The sequence below is a fragment of the Mustelus asterias genome, unplaced genomic scaffold (genome assembly GCF_964213995.1).
Source record: "Mustelus asterias unplaced genomic scaffold, sMusAst1.hap1.1 HAP1_SCAFFOLD_3272, whole genome shotgun sequence".
NCBI lineage: Eukaryota > Metazoa > Chordata > Chondrichthyes > Carcharhiniformes > Triakidae > Mustelus > Mustelus asterias.
The window spans coordinates 15893-36435 of NW_027593217.1; the positions used below are offsets into that span (position 1 = coordinate 15893).

The 20543-nt window shown below is 59.8% G+C and overlaps 1 protein-coding gene across 1 annotated transcript; it reads left to right on the top strand.

Annotated features, from left to right (window-relative positions):
- The first annotated feature begins 458 nt into the window (after positions 1 to 458).
- LOC144490434 (rabenosyn-5-like) lies at positions 459 to 18479 on the top strand. The gene is made up of 8 exons (XM_078208176.1): positions 459 to 542; positions 4848 to 5230; positions 11080 to 11205; positions 13611 to 13711; positions 14353 to 14398; positions 15026 to 15187; positions 16087 to 16328; positions 18398 to 18479. Exons 2-8 carry the CDS (start codon positions 5029 to 5031, stop codon positions 18470 to 18472), a joined length of 954 nt encoding a protein of 317 aa, XP_078064302.1. The 5' UTR covers positions 459 to 542; positions 4848 to 5028; the 3' UTR covers positions 18473 to 18479.
- Positions 18480 to 20543: the final 2064 nt, after the last annotated feature.

Here is a 20543-nt window from a genome sequence, read left to right on the forward strand (position 1 = left end):
CCAAGGCCGGGAATCGAACCCGGGGTCCCTGGCGCTGTGAGGCAGCAGTGCTAACCCACTGTGCCGTCGTGGAAAGGGGGCGGCAGCCCTTTAAGAAACTAATCTGTGAGGCTCAAGTGGGAGTTGGCCATGGGGGGGGCAGCAGTGGGTGGAGGGGCCGAATGGGAGGGCATGCTGGGATTTGTAGTTTCCCACTGGGGGTTCATCCCATTGAGTTCAAAGGGGGAGCTGAGGGAGGCTGGACTACAATTCCCAGAGGGCGTAGCGGTGGGCTGAGGCGGGAGGGAGGCGGGAGAAGGTGGCGTCGCGTCTGGGTGGCGTCGCGTCTTGATGGCGTCACCGGCCGGGCGCCGTTTTCCCCCTTCCCTCTCCTCCTGGCGGGGACCGACGGGAATTGTAGTCCGCGTCGGCGCGCGCAGAACGGCGGCCGGCGGCGACGCGGACTACAAATCCCAGGGGGCAGCGCGGCGGGCGGGAGGCGCCTGCGCAGTAGCCTCGGGAGGAGCAGCCCAGCCTCAGCTCCAGCCCTGGGTGGACAGACAGTAAGTTTGCAAAGCGCTGCTGGTCTCAGATTACCCCGGGGAGAGGGGCAAGGGGGAAGGGGTGCATTTGTTGGGGGGGGGGGGGGGTGGGTGGGAGTTAAGGTGGTTAAAAGAAAGAAGCAGCCCCCTCCCTGACACCCCTTCCCTGTTAAATGGGCATGTTGCCATGGTAACGGTGGCTGGAGTGGGGGTCCTGGGCACTGCGGGTGGCGGGTGACCCCCAAACCACCTGCGGCCGTCCCTCGGTGATCTCTGAACCTCTGGTGCCTTTGGTGCCCCTCTGCCTTGACCCTGGGTTGGCACAATTGGCGGAGGTCAAAGGTTGCCCCACCCTGGCCTATTGGCGACAGGGTTCCGGGTTGGGGGAGGGCGCGGATGGGCTTCTTGTCACTGTATGGTGCTCCTTTTTGGGGGGGGGGCAAAAAGGGTGTGTGGGATGGGGGTGTCTATCCGGGTTACATTGCCGCCCACTCTTTAGGTACCGTGACCCCAGGGGAGCTTTGGTGACGGGATAGGTTTGACTGCGATTTGCCATTCCCTTCTGCTGGTGGGCTGACCAGGAAACTCTGGCTTTTAATTCCCTGCCCTCGGGCGTTTGGAAAGATTCACACGCTAATAAGCAGCTTGTGTTTCTCTCTCATTCTTTCCTGGGGATCTGGGTGTCGCTGGCGGGGCCCGCCATTTACCCCCCCATCAATAATTGCCCCCACCCCCTTGAGAAGGTGGTGGGTGAGCCGCCACCTTGAACCCGCTGCAGTCCCGTGTGGTGTAGGTACACCCACAGCGCTGTTAGGGAGGGAGTTCCAGGATTTTCACCCCAGTCACAGTGAAGATAACAGCGATATATCCCCAAGTTGGGATGGTGTGTGTGTGGAGGGGGGGGGGGGGAACTTGCAGGCGGTGGGTGTTCCCCATGGCGTCTGTTGCCCTTGTCCTTCTAGGGGGTAGAGGTGGTGGGTTTGGGCGGCGCTGTCGAAGGAGCCTTGGCGAGTCGCTGCGGTGCATCTTGTAGACGGTACACACTGCTGCCGCTGTGCGTCGGTGGTGGAGGGAGTGAATGTTGAGGGTGGGGGGGTTAGCGTGTCGATCGAGCGGGGGGGGCTGCTTTGTCCCGGATGGTGTCGAGCTTCTCGAGTGTTGTCGGAGCCGCGCTCATCCAGGCGAGTGGGAGAGTATTCCATCACACTCCTGACTTGTGCCTTGTAGATGGTGGACAGGCTTTGGGGGGAGTCAGGAGGTGAGTTACTCTCCACAGGATTCCCAGCCTCTGACCTGCTCTGGGAGCCACAGTATTTATGTGGCTGGGTCCAGCTCAGTTTCGGGTCCAGCTCAGTTTCTGCTCCATGGTGACCCCCAGGATGTTGGTAGTGAGGGGTGGACGGGGGGATTCAGCGATGGGAATGTCAGTAAATACCGAGAGGAAATGTTTGAAATCTGTTTTGTTGGGGATGGTTGTTGTGCGGCACGAATGTGACTTCCACTTGTCAATGCAAGCCTGGATCGACAGCGAGAGACCCGTCCCCACCAGTACTGTACCCCAATGTTATACAGTGACACACCTGTCCCCACCAGTACTGTAGCCCAGTGTTATACAGTGACAGACCCGTCCCCACCAGCACTGTACCCCAGTGTTATACAGTGACAGACCCGTCCCCACCAGTACTGTACCCCAGTGTTATACAGCGACAGACCTGTCCCCACCAGTACTGTAGCCCAGTGTTATACAGTGACAGACCCGTCCCCACCAGTACTGTACCCCAGTGTAATACAGAAAGACCCATCCCCACCAGTACTGTACCCCAGTGTTATACAGCGACAGACCCGTCCCCACCAGTACTGTACCCGAGTGTTATACAGCGACAGACCCGTCCCCACCAGTACTGTACCCGAGTGTTATACAGCGACAGACCCGTCCCCACCAGTACTGTACCCCAGTGTTACACAGTGACAGACCCGTCCCCACCAGTACTGTACCCCAGTGTTATACAGCGACAGACCCGTCCCCACCAGTACTGTACCCCAGTGTTACACAGTGACAGACCCGTCCCCACCAGTACTGTACCCCAGTGTTACACAGTGACAGACCCGTCCCCACCAGTACTGTACCCCAGTGTTATACAGCGACAGACCCATCCCCACCAGTACTGTACCCCAGTGTTATACAGCGACAGACCCGTCCCCACCAGTACTGTACCCCAGTGTTATACAGCGACAGACCCGTCCCCACCAGTACTGTACCCCAGTGTTATACAGCGACAGACCCGTCCCCACCAGTACTGTACCCCAGTGTTATACAGTGACCGACCCGTCCCCACCAGTACTGTACCCCAGTGTTATACAGTGACAGACCCGTCCCCACCAGTACTGTACCCGAGTGTTATACAGTGACAGACCCATCCCCACCAGTACTGTACCCGAGTGTTATACAGTGACAGACCCGTCCCCACCAGTACTGTACCCCAGTGTTATACAGCGACAGATCCGTCCCCACCAGTACTGTGCCCCAGTGTTATACAGTGACAGACCCATCCCCACCAGTACTGTACCCCAGTGTTATACAGCGACAGATCCGTCCCCACCAGTACTGTGCCCCAGTGTTATACAGTGACAGACCCGTCCCCTCGAGTGCTGTACCCCAGTGAAATGTTTATGACAATATTTGGGTCTCTCACATTTCCACTACTTGTCTGACTCACCAGCTCTCTCTAGTTTTCTGCTTATCTCATTCTCTCACTCCCTGTCTATCTCCTCTCTCCGTCTTTCCTGCCCAGCCCTGTTCAGTTTTCTCCTCTTCCCAGTGCTGTTTCTCATCCTCTCTCTCCCCACCTGTCTCTTTCAATCCTTCTTACTCAGATCCAATTTTTCTCGCTTGGTCCTCACTCTCTCCCATTCCCTCTGTTTCTTTCTCTCTCCCGCACCTCATCTCTCCTTCTCCCTCTCTCTGTCTTCCTGAGAGTTACTCTCTCACTCTCCGACCTTGTACTTCTTTCCTCTATCATGTGTCTCCATTGTCTCTTCCTCTCCATCCTTCTCTCTGCTGTCCCATCTCTCCCTTTCTCTCGCCCCATCTCATCCCTCAGCTCAGCTACCTCTCGCTCCCACTGTTTCTCTCACTTCGTCTCCATCGCTCCTGTCTCTATTTGCACTTCCCGCCCTCTCTCCAACTTGCCTCTCTGTTGCTCTCCATCTCACATCTCAATCTCCCTTTCTCTCTCTCTCTCTCCCCCGTTTGTCTCTCTCCCTTCCTATCCTTCTCTCCATCTTATACATCAGTCCATCTACCCTTCGCTCTCAATCTCACATCTCAATCTCCCTTTCTCTCTCTCTCTCTCCCCCGTTTGTCTCTCTCCCTTCCTATCCTTCTCTCCATCTTATACATCAGTCCATCTACCCTTCGCTCTCAATCTCACATCTCAATCTCTCAAGCATCCTTTCAGGTTGTATCACAGCTTGGCCTGGGCCCCTGCTCTGACCAAGACCACAAGGAACTACAAAAGATTGTGAATGAAGCCCAATCCATCACGCAAACCAGCCTCCCATCCATTGACTCTGTCTACACTTCCCGCTGCCTCGGCAAAGCAGCCAGCATAATTAAGGACCCCACGCACCCCGGACATTCTCTCTTCCACCTTCTTCCTTCAGGAAGAAGATACAAAAGTCTGAGATCACGTACCGACTGACTCAAGAACAGCTTCTTCTCTGCTGTTGTCAGACTTTTGAATGGACCTACCTTGCATTAAGTTGATCTTTCTCTACACCCTAGCTGTGACTGTAACACTACATTCTGCACTCTCTCCTTTCCTTCTCTATGAACGGTATGCTTTATCTGTATAGAGCGCAAGAAACAATACTTTTCACTGTATACTAATACATGTGACAAGAATAAATCAAATCAAATCAAAACTCTCGCATGCTGTCTTTCTCTTTCTGTCCACCTCACGTGTCAATCCGTCCCCCACTGCACACTCTTTGCAGGTCTCTGTCTCTGACTCTGTCTCTCCCTCTCGCTACCTCAGCCCATGTCCTATTCTTCCCTCTCCTCTTTCTCTCCACCAGACCCACTCTGTCATTCAATTTCTCTCTCTTCCTCCACCTCTTTCCTCTCTCGGAATGTCTCTCTCCTGGATTATCTTCCCTCTCGCGCTCTCCCCGCACAACCCCCCACACCCTCCCCTCCATTTCCCTGTCCATCCTTCAGAGGGGTCGGACATAGCCCGTCAAATCCACACAGCGACCGATGACACGTTCTTCCTGTGCGCCATTCCCGTGTTGTGACGAACCCCGTGTTTGGGATTGTCTTCACAGAGATTCAGCCTGTCGTCAATCCAGTCCAGGGCAGGGGGCGGGCGATTGGCAGTGACAGGTTGACATGCTGCCCTGGGCAGGGGGTACCGCTGGACGCACGGATCGCTGAGACGAGGGAGAAGCCAGATTCCCTGCAAACCCCCCCCCCCCCCCCCCCCCCCCCCCCACTCCGTGGCCCGGCATGTGGTCCGTACCCTCCTCGCCCCCGCTGCCTGGTACAGGAGGGGGCACCAGCGGGGGGGGTTCCTCGGGGGCCATCCGCGAGGGCTTCCTGTGCCCGCTCTGCCTCAAGGACCTGCAGTCGGTGCAGCAGCTGCAGTCGCATTACGAGGATGCCCACTCCAACGAGGATGAAGACGGGCACATGGTCGGCCAGATCAAGAGTGAGTACCTCGCGGGGGGTGGGGGGGGGCACGAGTCTGTCCATCCAGGGTGGCTGGGGGGGGGCAGATATCACTGCAACAGCAGTCCCTCCCCCCCCCATTCCACCCGTCAATAGCGACTGTGTCACGTGGTGAATCCTAGAATCCCGACAGTGCAGAATGACGCCATTCGGCCCATCGAGACTGCCACCCAGGCCTATCCCCATAACCCCACTTATTTACCCTGTAATGCCCCTGACACTAAGGGTTAATTTTTAGCACGGCCAATCCACCCAACCCGCACATCTTTGGACTGCGGGAGGAAACCGGAGCGCCCGGAGGAAACCCACGCAGACACGGGGAGAACGTGCAAACTCCACACAGACAGTGACCCAATCTGGGAATCGAACCCGGGGTGCTGTAACGCAGCAGTGCCAACCACTGTGCCACCACGCCGTGAAGCCACGTGCTGTCGTCAAGTAAAGAAGTCTTGTTTTATTTCTGCAGGCGAGACCACTTCTGGAATAACCGCCCAGTTCTGGTCTCTGGGAATGGAGGGATACAAAAGAGTGGTCTAGTTTGGACCAGGGAGCGGCGCGGGCTAATTGTTCCTTGTTTCTCGTTTCAAGGCTTCATTCTATGATCATCTTGCTGGTGCCAGTACAGAGCGAGACTGCGGATAGTTGGGAACCTGTCTCGGGGGCAGGGAATTCATATGGTGTTCGTGGAAGTGGAAATGACTAGGGTTGGGAAGCATTTTCTGATCAGGGCCATTGTGATCTCCTGGACTCGTTTCGATCGCCTCAGGGGGTCGGAGAGGAATTTCCCAGATTTTGTTTTCCCCATATTGGCCCTGGGGTTTTTCACTCTGGGTTTTCGCCTCTCCCTGGAGATCACATGGTCTGGAATGGGGGGGGTGGGGGTGAGTTAATAGGTTGTGATGAACAAAGCATCGTAGCTGTGAGGGACAGCTCGGTGGATAGGATATTGGTATGTAGATAGGCTGGAAAATTGGGCGGGGATCCTGGATTCAGGATTCAATCCTGGACCGGGGAGCGGCGCGGGCTTGGAGGGCCGAAGGGCCTGTTCCTGTGCTGTATTGTTCTTTGTTCTTTGTTCTCCGAGGAGGGATTAACTCGTGACGGAGGCTGTAACAGCACAGGTTGACTCGATTGGGGTCCCCAGGATAAGGAGGGGGCAGGGGGGGAGGGGGTGGTTCTGCAATGAGAGGCTGAGAGAACTGGGCCCCCTGTGCTCTTGGAGTTTTGAGGTGAGAAAACTTCCCAATTATTTAGCCAAGGTATAGAACATCAGAGCAGTGTGGTTGTGATGGAGCTGTATGAAGCACTGGTTAGGTCACAGCTAGAGGACTGTGTGCAGTTCTGGTCTCCACACTACAGGAAGGATGTGATTGCACTGGAGAGGGTGCGGAGGAGATTCACCAGGATGCTGCCTGGGATGGAGCATCTCAGCGATGGAGAGAGGCTGGTTAGACTGGGGTTGTTTTCCCTCAGAGCAGAGAAGGCTGAGGGGCACCTGATCGAGGTGTACAGAATAATGAGGGACACAGATAGGGTGGATAGGAAGAAACTCTTCCCCTGAGATGGGTCGGAAACCAGGAGGGATAGATTTAAGGTCAGGGGATGGGAGATTTAGGACGGGTGTGAGGTAAAACTTTTTCACCCATAGGGTGGTGGGAATCTGGAACTTGCTGCCTGGGAGGGTGGGAGAGGCACGAACTCTCGCAATATGTAAGATCTGGGGGTGGCACAGTTAACACTGCAGCCTCACGGCGCCAGGGACCCGGCTCGGGTCACTGTCTGTGCGGAGTCTGCACCTTCTCCCCGTGTCTGCGTGGGTTTCCTCCGGGTGCTCCGGTTTCCTCCCACACTCCAAAGATGTGCAGGTTCGGGGGACTAGCAGGGTAAATGTGTGGGGTTACGGGGATGGGGCCTGGGTGGGATTGCGGTGGGTACAGACTCGATGGGCCGAAAGGCCTCTTTCTGCACTGTCGGGATTCGATGATTTGGACGAGCACTTGAAACGTCACAGCGAACAAGGCTACAGACCCAGTGCAGGAGAATGGGGTTAGAATAGATAGGTGCTCGATGGGCTGGTAGAGACACGATGGGCCGAACGGCCTCTTTCTGTGCTGTAAAACATCATGACTCTGGGAGGTGATCTCATTGTAAGGTACGCGACCCTGAAGGGGGTTTGACACGGTGGGTGCTGAGGAATTCTCTCCGCAGGGCAGGGAATCGAAAACACGGGGGGAGGGGGCACAGGGTGAGGTGTGGGGGGGAGGGTACAGGGTGAGGTGTGGGGGGGGAGGGGGGTACAGGGTGAGGTGTGGGGGGGAGGGGGCACAGGGTGAGGTGTTGGGGGGGCGGGGGGTACAGGGTGAGATGTGGGGGGGAGGGGGAACAGGGTGAGGTGCGGGGGGGAGGGGTACAGGTGAGGTGTGGGGGGGGGAGGGGGTACAGGGTGAGGTGCAGGTGGAGGGGGAGGGGGCACAGGGTGAGTTGTTGGGGGGGGAATGGGGCACAGGGTGAGGTGCGGGGGGGGGGCACAGGGTGAGGTGTGGGGGGGAGGGGGCACAGGGTGAGGTGCGGGAGGGGGGAGGGGGCACAGGGTGAGGTGTGGGAGGGGGCACAGGGTGAGGTGCGGGTGGAGGGGAAGGGGGCACAGGGTGAGGTGTGGGAGGGAGGAGGGGGCACAGGGTGAGGTGCGGGGGGGGGGGGAGGGGGGAATCGTTTGGGACTGAGACGAGGGGACGTTTCTTCATTCAAAGGGATTCTGCGCCCCAGAGGGGAATGGGGGAGCTGGGATTGGACGGATGTTTAGGTTCTCGGGGAAATCGAGGGGAGCAGGTTTGGCTTCTCATTCTTCTAAACCCCAATGGGTTCAGGCCCCGACCTCTCACCTTCTCCCCATAAGATAAAAACCCCCCCTTCACCCCAGGAATCGGCCCAGTGAACCTTCTCTGAACGGCCTCCGATGAGAGTAGATCCTTCAGTGAGGGTGAGGAGACCAGAACTGTTCGCAGTGCTCCAGCTGCAGAAACACCAACTCCCTGTACAGCTGGAGCAAGACTTCCCGACTTTTACCCTCCAACCCCCTGCTCCTCACGATAAAGGCTGAGATAACCGACCTCGGCTCTTTCCCTGTGTCTCACTTCCAGGTTGTGAATCGCACTCCAGAGACTGGAGCACAAAGGTCCTGGATTGGGGGAGTGTGCAGTGCCGGGGGAGCGCAGGGCTGTGGGAGAGTCAGTGCCGGGGGAGCGTGGGGCTGTGGGAGAGTCAGTGCCGGGGGAGCGCAGGGCTGTGGGAGAGTCAGTGCCGGGGGAGCGTGGGGCTGTGGGAGAGTCAGTGCCGGGGGAGCGTGGGGCTGTGGGAGAGTCAGTGCCGGGGGAGCGTGGGTGTGGGAGAGTCAGTGCCGGGGGAGCGCGGGGCTGTGGGAGAGTCAGTGCCGGGGGAGCGCGGGGCTGTGGGAGGGTCAGTGCCGGGGGAGCGTGGGTGTGGGAGGGTCAGTGCCGGGGGAGCGCGGGTGTGGGAGAGTCAGTGCCGGGGGAGCGTGGGGCTGTGGGAGGGTCAGTGCCGGGGGAGCGTGGGGCTGTGGGAGAGTCAGTGCCGGGGGAGCGTGGGTGTGGGAGGGTCAGTGCCGGGGGAGCGTGGGTGTGGGAGGGTCAGTGCCGGGGGAGCGCGGGGCTGTGGGAGGGTCAGTGCCGGGAGTGCAGGGCTGTGGGAGGGTCAGTGCTGAGGGAGCGCGGGGCTGTGGGAGGGTCAGTGCTGGGGGAGCGCGGGGCTGTGGGAGGGGTGCCGGGGGAGCGTGGGTGTGGGAGGGTCAGTGCCGGGGGAGCGTGGGTGTGGGAGGGGTGCCGGGGGAGCGTGGGTGTGGGAGGGTCAGTGCCGGGGGAGCGCGGGGCTGTGGGAGGGTCAGTGCCGGGGGAGCGTGGGTGTGGGAGGGTCAGTGCCGGGGGAGCGCGGGGCTGTGGGAGGGTCAGTGCCGGGGGAGCGTGGGTGTGGGAGGGTCAGTGCCGGGGGAGCGTGGGTGTGGGAGAGTCAGTGCCGGGGGAGCGCAGGGCTGTGGGAGGGTCAGTGCCGGGGGAGCGCGGGGCTGTGGGAGAGTCAGTGCCGGGGGAGCGCAGGGCTGTGGGAGGGTCAGTGCCGGGGAGCGCAGGGCTGTGGGAGAGTCAGTGCCGGGGAGCGCAGGGCTGTGGGAGAGTCAGTGCCGGGGGAGCGCAGGGCTGTGGGAGGGTCAGTGCCGGGGAGCGCAGGGCTGTGGGAGAGTCAGTGCCGGGGGAGCGCAGGGCTGTGGGAGGGTCAGTGCCGGGGGAGCGTGGGGCTGTGGGAGGGTCAGTGCCGGGGGGAGCGTGGGTGTGGTAGTGTCAGTGCCGGGGGAGCGTGGGTGTGGGAGAGTCAGTGCCGGGGGAGCGTGGGTGTGGGAGGGTCAGTGCCGGGGGAGCGTGGGGCTGTGGGAGGGTCAGTGCCGGAGGAGCGCAGGGCTGTGGGAGAGTCAGTGCCGGGGGAGCGCAGGGCTGTGGGAGAGTCAGTGCCGGGGGAGCGCAGGGCTGTGGGAGAGTCAGTGCCGGGGGAGCGCAGGGCTGTGGGAGAGTCAGTGCCGGGGAGCGCAGGGCTGTGGGAGAGTCAGTGCCGGGGGAGCGCAGGGCTGTGGGAGAGTCAGTGCCGGGGAGCGCAGGGCTGTGGGAGGGTCAGTGCCGGGGGAGCGCAGGGCTGTGGGAGAGTCAGTGCCGGGGAGCGCAGGGCTGTGGGAGGGTCAGTGCCGGGGGAGCGCAGGGCTGTGGGAGGGTCAGGGCTGTGGGAGGGTCAGTGCCGGGGGAGCGCAGGGCTGTGGGAGGGTCAGTGCCGGGGAGCGCAGGGCTGTGGGAGCGTCAGTGCCGGGGGAGCGCAGGGCTGTGGGAGAGTCAGTGCCGGGGGAGCGCAGGGCTGTGGGAGAGTCAGTGCCGGGGAGCGCAGGGCTGTGGGAGGGTCAGTGCCGGGGGAGCGTGGGGCTGTGGGAGGGTCAGTGCCGGGAGCGCAGGGCTGTGGGAGGGTCAGTGCCGGGAGCGCAGGGCTGTGGGAGGGTCAGTGCCGGGGGAGCGTGGGGTTGTGGGAGGGGTGCCGGGGAGCGCAGGGCTGTGGGAGAGTCAGTGCCGGGAGTGCAGGGCTGTGGGAGAGTCAGTGCCGGGGAGCGCAGGGCTGTGGGAGAGTCAGTGCCGGGGAGCGCAGGGCTGTGGGAGGGTCAGTGCCGGGAGCGCAGGGCTGTGGGAGGGTCAGTGCCGGGAGCGCAAGGCTGTGGGAGGGTCAGTGCCGGGAGCGCAGGGCTGTGGGAGAGTCAGTGCCGGGGAGCGCAGGGCTGTGGGAGAGTCAGTGCCGGGGAGCGCGGGGCTGTGGGAGAGTCAGTGCCGGGGAGCGCAGGGCTGTGGGAGGGTCAGTGCCGGGAGCGCAGGGCTGTGGGAGGGTCAGTGCCGGGGGAGCGTGGGGTTGTGGGAGGGGTGCCGGGGAGCGCAGGGCTGTGGGAGAGTCAGTGCCGGGGAGCGCAGGGCTGTGGGAGGGTCAGTGCCGGGAGCGCAGGGCTGTGGGAGGGTCAGTGCCGGGGGAGCGTGGGGTTGTGGGAGGGGTGCCGGGGAGCGCAGGGCCGTGGGAGGGTCGGTGCCGGGGGCGCGCGGGTGTGGGAGGGGTGCCGGGAGGCGCAGCGCTGCCGGAGGGTCTGTGCCAGAGGAGCGCGGCGCTGTGGGGGTGTGTCGGCGGCGCAGAGCGGCGGGTCGGTGCCGTGGGGGCGCGCCGATGCTGCCATTGCGTCACGCTGTGGGTGGGATCTTGCTGTGCTACAGACTCGCGTTGACCTGTGACCTCTCTTTGCTGCAGCGCTTTTCGGCCGAGCGAAGAGGAAGCTGCTGAAGAGGGAGGATGTCGAGCGATCGGAGACGGACCTGGCGGACTTTGTGTACTCCGGGGGGGTCGACACCAGCAAGTGGGAGGCCCAGGACCTCGGTGAGCAGATCAAAACCCACCCCCCTCTCCCGTCTGTCCCCCTCCCCCCAATCTCGATCAGAAAGCTGTGTAACTCGCCCTTGAATATATTCAGTGAGCCGCAGCCCCCACTGCTGTCTGGGGGCGTGGGGGGGAGAGGGGAGGGGGGGTTGCGGTGGAGTTCCACAGACTGATCACCCTCAGAGAAGAAATTCCTCCTCATCTCCCTCTTCAATGGGAGACCCCCTCATTCTGAAACTGTGCCCCCCCCTCCCCCCCCCACGAGAGGGGGAAACATCCTCTCAGCATCCAGCCTGTCAAACCCCCCCCTCAGAATCGGAGATGTTTCAATAAGATCCCCTCTCATTCTTCTAAACTCCAATGGGTTCAGGCCCCGACCTGCTCAACCTTCTCCTCATGAGACAAACCCCCCCCCCTTCACCCCAGGAATCGGCCCAGTGAACCTTCTCTGAACGGCCTCCGATGCAGGATGGGAGGGGGGGGGGGGGGTGGAGAGGGAGATTGAGGTAGTGGGGGGGGGTGGTGGGAAGAGACGCAGAGAGAGATGGGATTGGAGGAGACAGACAGGGAGTGAGGAAACTGGAGAATAACTTGGAAGGTGAAAAGGTACGGAACAATGTGTGAAAGAGGGTGCGGGGGGGGGGGGTGGTGGCGAGCGTGAGGGGGGTGGGAGGGGGGTGGGAGAGTGTGTGCGAGAGGGAGGGTGCGCGGGGGGGCGGGTACGGGAGAGAGCGCGAGAGGGTGCGGGAGGGGAGGGAGAAGGTGCGAGAGGGGGTGGGAGGGTGCGCGAGGGGGTGGGATGCGCAAGAGGGAGGGGAGGGAGGGAGCGCGAGAGGGAGGGGAGGGAGGGAGCGCGACGGGGGGGAGGGAGCGCGACGGGGGGGGAGAGGGAGAGGGGGGTAGGGTGTGCGAGATGGCGGGGGAAAGGTGGGTGTGTGGCGGGGGGAAGAGCGAGGGTGGGTGAGAGATGAATTGGTGAACCTTATCGGGGTGGAACACTAAGTATTGAGGGTCATCTTGTTGCGACCCTCCCAGCGGCCCCACGGGGAGCCCTCACCGTGACTGTACAAACCTCCCCCACTTCCAATTGCCCCAGGTGATGGTTTGTCCTTCTGTTTCCTGTGTGTGTGTGTGTGTCTGTGTGTGTGTGTGTGTGTGTGTGTGTGTGTCTGTGTGTGTGTGTCTGTGTGTGTGTGTCTGTGTGTGTGTCTGTGTGTGTGTGTCTGTGTGTGTGTGTCTGTGTGTGTGTGTCTGTGTGTGTGTGTCTGTGTGTGTGTGTCTGTGCGTGTGTGTCTGTGCGTGTGTGTCTGTGCGTGTGTGTCTGTGCGTGTGTGTCTGTGCGTGTGTGTCTGTGCGTGTGTGTCTGTGCGTGTGTGTCTGTGCGTGTGTGTCTGTGCGTGTGTGTCTGTGCGTGTGTGTCTGTGCGTGTGTGTCTGTGCGTGTGTGTCTGTGCGTGTGTGTCTGTGCCTGTGTGTCTGTGCCTGTGTGTCTGTGCCTGTGTGTCTGTGCCTGTGTGTCTGTGCCTGTGTGTCTGTGCCTGTGTGTCTGTGCCTGTGTGTCTGTGCCTGTGTGTCTGTGCCTGTGTGTCTGTGCCTGTGTGTCTGTGCCTGTGTGTCTGTGCCTGTGTGTCTGTGCCTGTGTGTCTGTGCCTGTGTGTCTGTGCCTGTGTGTCTGTGCCTGTGTGTCTGTGCCTGTGTGTCTGTGCCTGTGTGTCTGTGCCTGTGTGTCTGTGCCTGTGTGTCTGTGCCTGTGTGTCTGTGCCTGTGTGTCTGTGCCTGTGTGTCTGTGCCTGTGTGTCTGTGCCTGTGTGTCTGTGCCTGTGTGTCTGTGCCTGTGTGTCTGTGCCTGTGTGTCTGTGCCTGTGTGTCTGTGCCTGTGTGTCTGTGCCTGTGTGTCTGTGCCTGTGTGTCTGTGCCTGTGTGTCTGTGCCTGTGTGTCTGTGCCTGTGTGTCTGTGCCTGTGTGTCTGTGCCTGTGTGTCTGTGCCTGTGTGTCTGTGCCTGTGTGTCTGTGCCTGTGTGTCTGTGCCTGTGTGTCTGTGCCTGTGTGTCTGTGCCTGTGTGTCTGTGCCTGTGTGTCTGTGCCTGTGTGTCTGTGCCTGTGTGTCTGTGCCTGTGTGTCTGTGCCTGTGTGTCTGTGCCTGTGTGTCTGTGCCTGTGTGTCTGTGCCTGTGTGTCTGTGCCTGTGTGTCTGTGCCTGTGTGTCTGTGCCTGTGTGTCTGTGCCTGTGTGCCTGTGTGTGTCTGTGTCTGTCTGTGTGTGTCTGTCTGTGTGTGTCTGTCTGTGTGTGTCTGTCTGTGTGTGTCTGTCTGTGTGTCTGTGTGTCTGTGTGTGTCTGTCTGTGTGTCTGTGTGTCTGTGTGTCTGTGTGTCTGTGTGTGTGTGTGTGTGTGTCTGTGTGTACGCAGGCGCGACCCGGAACATGCGGAGCGACTTCCTGCGTTGGCGCGGGGCCCGAATTGACCATTACGTCATCGAGATGAACAAACTGCTCATTCGCCTGGAGAAGGTGAGGGGGTGCGGGGGAGGGAGGGAGGTGGTGGGTTGCTTGCTGGGGTGGCGAGCGGGGGGAGACGGGGGACAGAGGGAAGGGGGTGGGAATACCCAGAAACGGAGAGCCTGAGCTGAAATTGTTGAGTCTGGAAGGCCGTGATGTCCCTCGCTGAAGGCTGGGTGTGCGCCAGGTTCCTGCTGCTCCCACTGAGCCGCATTGGAACGGTGCCGCAGTGTGAGGTCAGTGTGGGGAACGAGGTGGAGAGTTCAAAACGATGGGCGGCAAGGAGCTGGGGAGAGGGGAGATTGGGGTCTCGCTGTTGGACGGAGCAGAGGCGTTCGCTCAGCGGGCACCCAGTCTGAGTTTGTCCCCTTTCCCCGCCAACGTAGAGGGGATCGCATTGCAAGCGGGGTGGATTAAACTGAAAGCAGGAAGTGTGAATCGCTCTCTCCGCAACGGGGAGTGTTTGGGGGTCTCGGATGGTGAAAAAGGGGAGTGGGTCTGTGCCAGGAATCCTATTCCCGTGCCCCCCCCCCCACCATGCCCTGTCGATGGACAGTACATCCGATAATGTTGTGGGATCAAGTTGTCTAATTGTCAACTCGGAGAGAAAAACATCCGAATGACATTGTGTATTTTTTGTGTCTTGTTTCTAGTTGACTGCGTTTGACAGAGCTTCCACTGACCCAGCGAGGAGGAAAGGTTGGTGCCATTCGCTGCTTTCTTCCCCCTCCCGCTTGTTTTACACTCGTTTTCTCCCCTTCTATAAGTGGACATCCCACGAACCGTGGGTGACCTTGCGCCCAGAGTACTTGAGCATACTCATGTTTGTCCTTTGAATAATACCTTATTTTTCTACTGGTCCCCAGCAATGAGAAACTGGCACTCTCCTCCTGGTCTCTCCCCAGATACCTGACTGGGAGACTTTTTGCTAGGCCAGGCTAAGAAGGAGCAATCTGGATTTATTCGGGAGTAAAGTTGATACAGAATCAACAATGAGCTGGTAAAGCTGCCATGGTGGGTGGCGATTGCAGTGCCTTGTCTGCACTGAGGGAATCTTCTCAGTATCCTGGGGCCGATCTTTACCCCTTAATAAACGCCACTAAAAATGGACGATTTGGGTAAGTTTCTCACCTCTGTGGGAGCTTGCCGTCCGTGAATCAGCTGCCGCGCTTTCTACTTCCTGTAGAATTTTCTCCCTCGTCCTTTCTCTGCTCTCATTCTGTCACTCCCCCTGGTTTTAAATGCTGTTCACTCTTTATAAACTTGGGCTGCTTGTTTAAATCGCTGTGCCGGCCCTGAACCTGTTGGCCTCTCCCTCTCCCGCAGCCCTGGAGAAGTCCGTTGTGACCTGGGTGAATGACCGAGACGTGCCGTGCTGCCCGGACTGCGGCGTCACCTTCAGCATCGCGCTGCGGCGTCATCACTGCCGCCTGTGCGGCTCCATCATGTGTCGGCGGTGCACCCACTTCCTCACCGTTCTCTTCGCCCGTAAGTAGCCCAGCGTCTCTGGCACGGCGGAAGGCCCGTCGCCGAGGGGCAGGCCATGGATCTCTCCGTCTGTCACAACTCCTTGTCAAACGGACACCCTGGACGTTTGTGGAATGCGAGGTTTCACCCTCAGCGAGTCCCAGGTTGACACCATCCATCCTCGGCCTGCTCCTCCTCCCCGTTCAGCCCCCCCCCTCTCGAGCCTGTTACACAGGAACAGGAGGAGGCCATTCAGCCCCTCTATCGAGCCTGTTACACAGGAACAGGAGGAGGCCATTCAGCCCCCTTCAAGCCTGTTACTCGGGAACAATAGGAGGCCATTCAGCCCCTCTTAAGCCTGTTACACAGGAACAGGAGGTGGCCGTTCAAACCCTCTCTCTCTCGAGCCTGTTACACAGGAACAGGAGGAGGCCATTCAGCCCCTCTTGAGCCTGTTACACAGGAACAGGAGGTGGCCGTTCAAACCCTCTCTCTCTCGAGCCTGTTACACAGGAACAGGAGGAGGCCATTCAGCCCCTCTATCGAGCCTGTTACACAGGAACAGGAGGAGGTCCATTCAGCCCCTCTTGAGCCTGTTATACAGGAACAGGAGGAGGTCCATTCAGCCCCTCTCGAGCCTGTTACACAGGAACAGGAGGAGGCCATTCAAACCCCCTCTTGAGCCTGTTATACAGGAACAGGAGGAGGCCATTCAGCCCATCTATTGAGCCTGTTTCACAGGAACAGGAGGAGGCCATTCAGCCCCTCTCGAGCCTGTTACACAGAAACAGGAGGAGGCCATTCAGCCCCTCTCCAGCCTGTTACACAGGAACAGGACGAGGCCATTCAGCCCCTCTGTTGCCTGATCTATCCAGTTCAATCGAATGTTTACTGTCACGCACCTTCCTGTGATTGGATAGAGAAGCTGACGAAAGCAGTGAGGGCCTCTGTGACGGCGGGAGGGAACTCGGGTGGTCCAGACCGAGGGGCCGGGACCCTGGAAAGCGGCCGCAGACTGAGCGTTTCCAGTGTGAGCTCGCTGCTGGAGGAGAAAGATGACGATCGGATCATGACCTGTCAGCATTGCAAAGGCATCCTGGAGCAGAGAGAGCGACGGCTGGAGGAGAAAGAGAGCTCACCGGTCATCCTGCAACTCTACACGGTTAGATACAGAGTAAAGCACCCTCTACACTGTCCCCCATCAAACACTCCCAGGACAGGTACAGCACGGGGTTAGATACAGAGTAAAGCTCCTTCTACACTGTCCCCATCAAACACTCCCAGGACAGGTACAGCACGGGGTTAGATACAGAGTAAAGCTCCCTCTACACTGTCCCCATCAAACACTCCCAGGACAGGTACAGCACGGGGTTAGATACAGAGTAAAGCTCCCTCTACACTGTCCCCCATCAAACACTCCCAGGACAGGTACAGCACGGGGTTAGATACAGAGTAAAGCTCCCTCTACACCGTCCCCCATCAAACACTCCCAGGACAGGGACAGCACGGGGTTAGATACAGAGTAAAGCACCCTCTACACTGTCCCCATCAAACACTCCCAGGGCAGGTACAGCACGGGGTTAGATACAGAGTAAAACTCCCTCTACACTGTCCCCCATCAAACACTCCCAGGACAGGGACAGCACGGGGTTAGATACAGAGTAAAGCTCCCTCTTAACTGTCCCCCATCAAACACTCCCAGGACAGGTACAGCACGGGGTTAGATACAGAGTAAAGCTCCCTCTACACTGTCCCCATCAAACACTCCCAGGACAGGTACAGCACGGGGTTAGATACAGAGTAAAGCTCCCTCTACACTGTCCCCCATCAAACACTCCCAGGGCAGGTACAGCACGGGGTTAGATACAGAGTAAAGCTCCCTCTACACTGTCCCCCATCAAACACTCCCAGGACAGGTACAGCACGGGGTTAGATACAGAGTAAAGCTCCCTCTACACTGTCCCCCATCAAACACTCCCAGGGCAGGTACAGCACGGGGTTAGATACAGTGTAAAGCTCCCTCTACACTGTCCCCCATCAAACACTCCCAGGGCAGGTACAGCACGGGGTTAGATACAGAGTAAAGCTCCCTCTACACTGTCCCCCATCAAACACTCCCAGGACAGGGACAGCACGGGGTTAGATACAGAGTAAAGCTCCCTCTTAACTGTCCCCCATCAAACACTCCCAGGACAGGTACAGCACGGGGTTAGATACAGAGTAAAGCTCCCTCTACACTGTCCCCATCAAACACTCCCAGGACAGGTACAGCACGGGGTTAGATACAGAGTAAAGCTCCCTCTACACTGTCCCCATCAAACACTCCCAGGACAGGTACAGCACGGGGTTAGGTACAGAGTAAAGCTCCCTCTACACTCTCCCCCATCAACCACTCCCAGGACAGGTACAGCACGGGGTTAGGTACAGAGTAAAGCTCCCTCTACACTGTCCCCCATCAAACACTCCCAGGACAGGTACAGCACGCGGTTAGATACAGAGTAAAGCTCCCTCTACACCGTCCCCCATCAAACACTCCCAGGACAGGTACAGCACGGGGTGAGATACAGAGTAAAGCTCCCTCTACACTGTCCCCATCAAACACTCCCAGGACAGGGACAGCACGGGGTTAGATACAGAGTAAAGCTCCCTCTACACTGTCCCCATCAAACACTCCCAGGACAGGGACAGCACGGGGTGAGATACAGAGTAAAGCTCCCTCTACACCGTCCCCCATCAAACACTCCCAGGACAGGTACAGCACGGGGTGAGATACAGAGTAAAGCTCCCTCTGCACTGTCCCCATCAAACACTCCCAGGACAGGTACAGCACGGGGTTAGATACAGAGTAAAGCTCCCTCTACACCGTCCCCCATCAAACACTCCCAGGACAGGTACAGCACGGGGTTAGATACAGAGTAAAGCTCCCTCTACACTGTCCCCATGAAACACTCCCAGGACAGGTACAGCACGGGGTTAGATACAGAGTAAAGCTCCCTCTACACTGTCCCCATCAAACACTCCCAGGACAGGTACAGCACGGGGTTAGATACAGAGTAAAGCTCCCTCCACACTGTCCCCATCAAACACTCCCAGGACAGGTTCAGCATGGGGTTGGGGACAGAGTACAGTTAGTGCAGTGTAAAGCTGGGATCTCCTACTGATCCCAGGGGTTGTGGGCCCGCGAGTTTGCAGTGTTATTAACGGGCCTTGTTTGTTGCTGTTCGACCACAGAAGCTGCACTCCTGCAAGGCCAGTGTGGACAAGTTGGCTCCGGAGTACATGAAAATGGCCGATTCACTGAAGTAAGTCCCGGGATTGCCGGGGAGGTGGCTGGGCGGGAGGGTTGCGGGGGAGGTGGCTGGGCGGGGGAGGTGGCTGGGCGGGGGAGGTGGCTGGGCGGGGGAGGTGGCTGGGCGGGAGGGTTGCGGGGGAGGTGGCTGGGCGGGAGAGTTGCGGGGGAGGTGGCTGGGCGGGAGGGTTGCGGGGGAGGTGGCTGGGCGGGAGGGTTGCGGGGGAGGTGGCTGGGCGGGAGGGTTGCGGGGGGGTGGCTGGGCGGGAGGGTTGCGGGGGAGGTGGCTGGGCGGGAGGGTTGCGGGGGAGGTGGCTGGGCGGGAGGGTTGCGGGGGAGGTGGCTGGGCGGGAGAGTTGCGGGGGAGGTGGCTGGGCGGGAGGGTTGCGGGGGAGGTGGCTGGGCGGGAGGGTTGCGGGGGAGGTGGCTGGGCGGGGGAGGCGGCTGGGCGGGAGGGTTGCGGGGGAGGTGGCTGGGCGGGAGGGTTGCGGGGGAGGTGGCTGGGCGGGAGGGTTGCGGGGGAGGTGGCTGGGCGGGAGGGTTGCGGGGGAGGTGGCTGGGCGGGAGGGTTGCGGGGGAGGTGGCTGGGCGGGAGGGTTGCGGGGAGGTGGCTGGGCGGGAGGGTTGCGGGTGCACAGTGCTGGCTGGAGATCACATAGGCTGTGCGCTAATCATTAAGTCCCTCTGAGCGGAACTGACAATTCCATTGTTGACGGATTAAGCCTTTTCTCTGCTGAAAATGAATAGAAATTAGGGTCTTGAATCATCCCCGGGGATGTGGGCGTCACTGGCCTGGCCCAGTATTTATCCCCCGTCCCTAATTGCCCCTCGAGAAGGTGGTGGGTGAGCCGCCTTCTTGAACCCGCTGCAGTCCCGTGTGGTGTAGGTACACCCACAGCGCTGTTAGGGAGGGAGTTCCAGGATTTTTGATCCCAGCCACAGTGAAGGAACGGCCGATATGTTTCCAAGTCGGGATGGTGTGTGTGTGGCAGGGGGGACTTGGAGGCGGTGGGTGTTCCCCATGGCGTCTGCTGCCCTTGTCCTTCTGGGGGGTAGAGGTGGTGGGTTTGGGTGGTGCTGTCGAAGGAGCCTTGGCGAGTCGCTGCTGTGCATCTTGTAGACGGTACACACTGCTGCCGCTGTGCGTCGGTGGTGGAGGGAGTGAATGTTGAGGGTGGGGGGTTAGTGTGTCGATCGAGCGGGGGGGGGGGGGGGCTGCTTTGTCCCGGATGGTGTCGAGCTTCTCGAGTGTTGTCGGAGCCGCGCTCATCCAGGCGAGTGGGAGAGTATTCCATCACACTCCTAACTTGTGCCTTGTAGATGGTGACAGGCTTTGGGAAGTGGGGAAGAGACCTCAGAGGCCATGTTGTGATGGGTGCTCCAGCTCAGTTCCATGTTGACAGCCCCTCTCTCTAATAGTCATTTGGAACTAAGTTGAAACATTGATATTGATCAGGGTCTGTTCCACCAGCCCGGGAATGAGTCCTGTGCATTTAGCGATAAAGTTCTTGGGTTCTGCCAGTTCCCAGCCCTCTGCATGCTGATCCTAATTGTGATGTGCACCTGAGGGCCTGGCTTCATTCCTAATGCCAGAGATTCGAACCCACCACACACCCGGGTCAGTACTGAGGGAGCGCCGCACTGCGGGAGGGTCAGTGCTGAGGGAGCGCTGCACTGTGGGAGGGTCAGTGCTGAGGGAGCGCTGCACTGTGGGGAGGGTCAGTGCTGAGGGAGCGCCGCACTGTGGGAGGGTCAGGCTGAGGAGCCGCTGCACTGTGGGAGGGTCAGTGCTGAGGGAGCGCCGCACTGTGGGAGGGTCAGTGCTGAGGGAGCGCCGCACTGTGGGAGGGTCAGTGCTGAGGGAGCGCCGCACTGTGGGAGGGTCAGTGCTGAGGGAGCGCCGCACTGTGGGAGGGTCAGTGCTGAGGGAGCGCCGCACTGTGGGAGGGTCAGTGCTGAGGGAGCGCCGCACTGTGGGAGGGTCAGTGCTGGGGCGGCGCCGCACTGCGGGAGGGTCTGTGCTGAGGGAGCCCCGCACTGTGGGAGGGTCAGTGCTGAGGGAGTGCCGCACTGTGGGAGGGTCAGTTG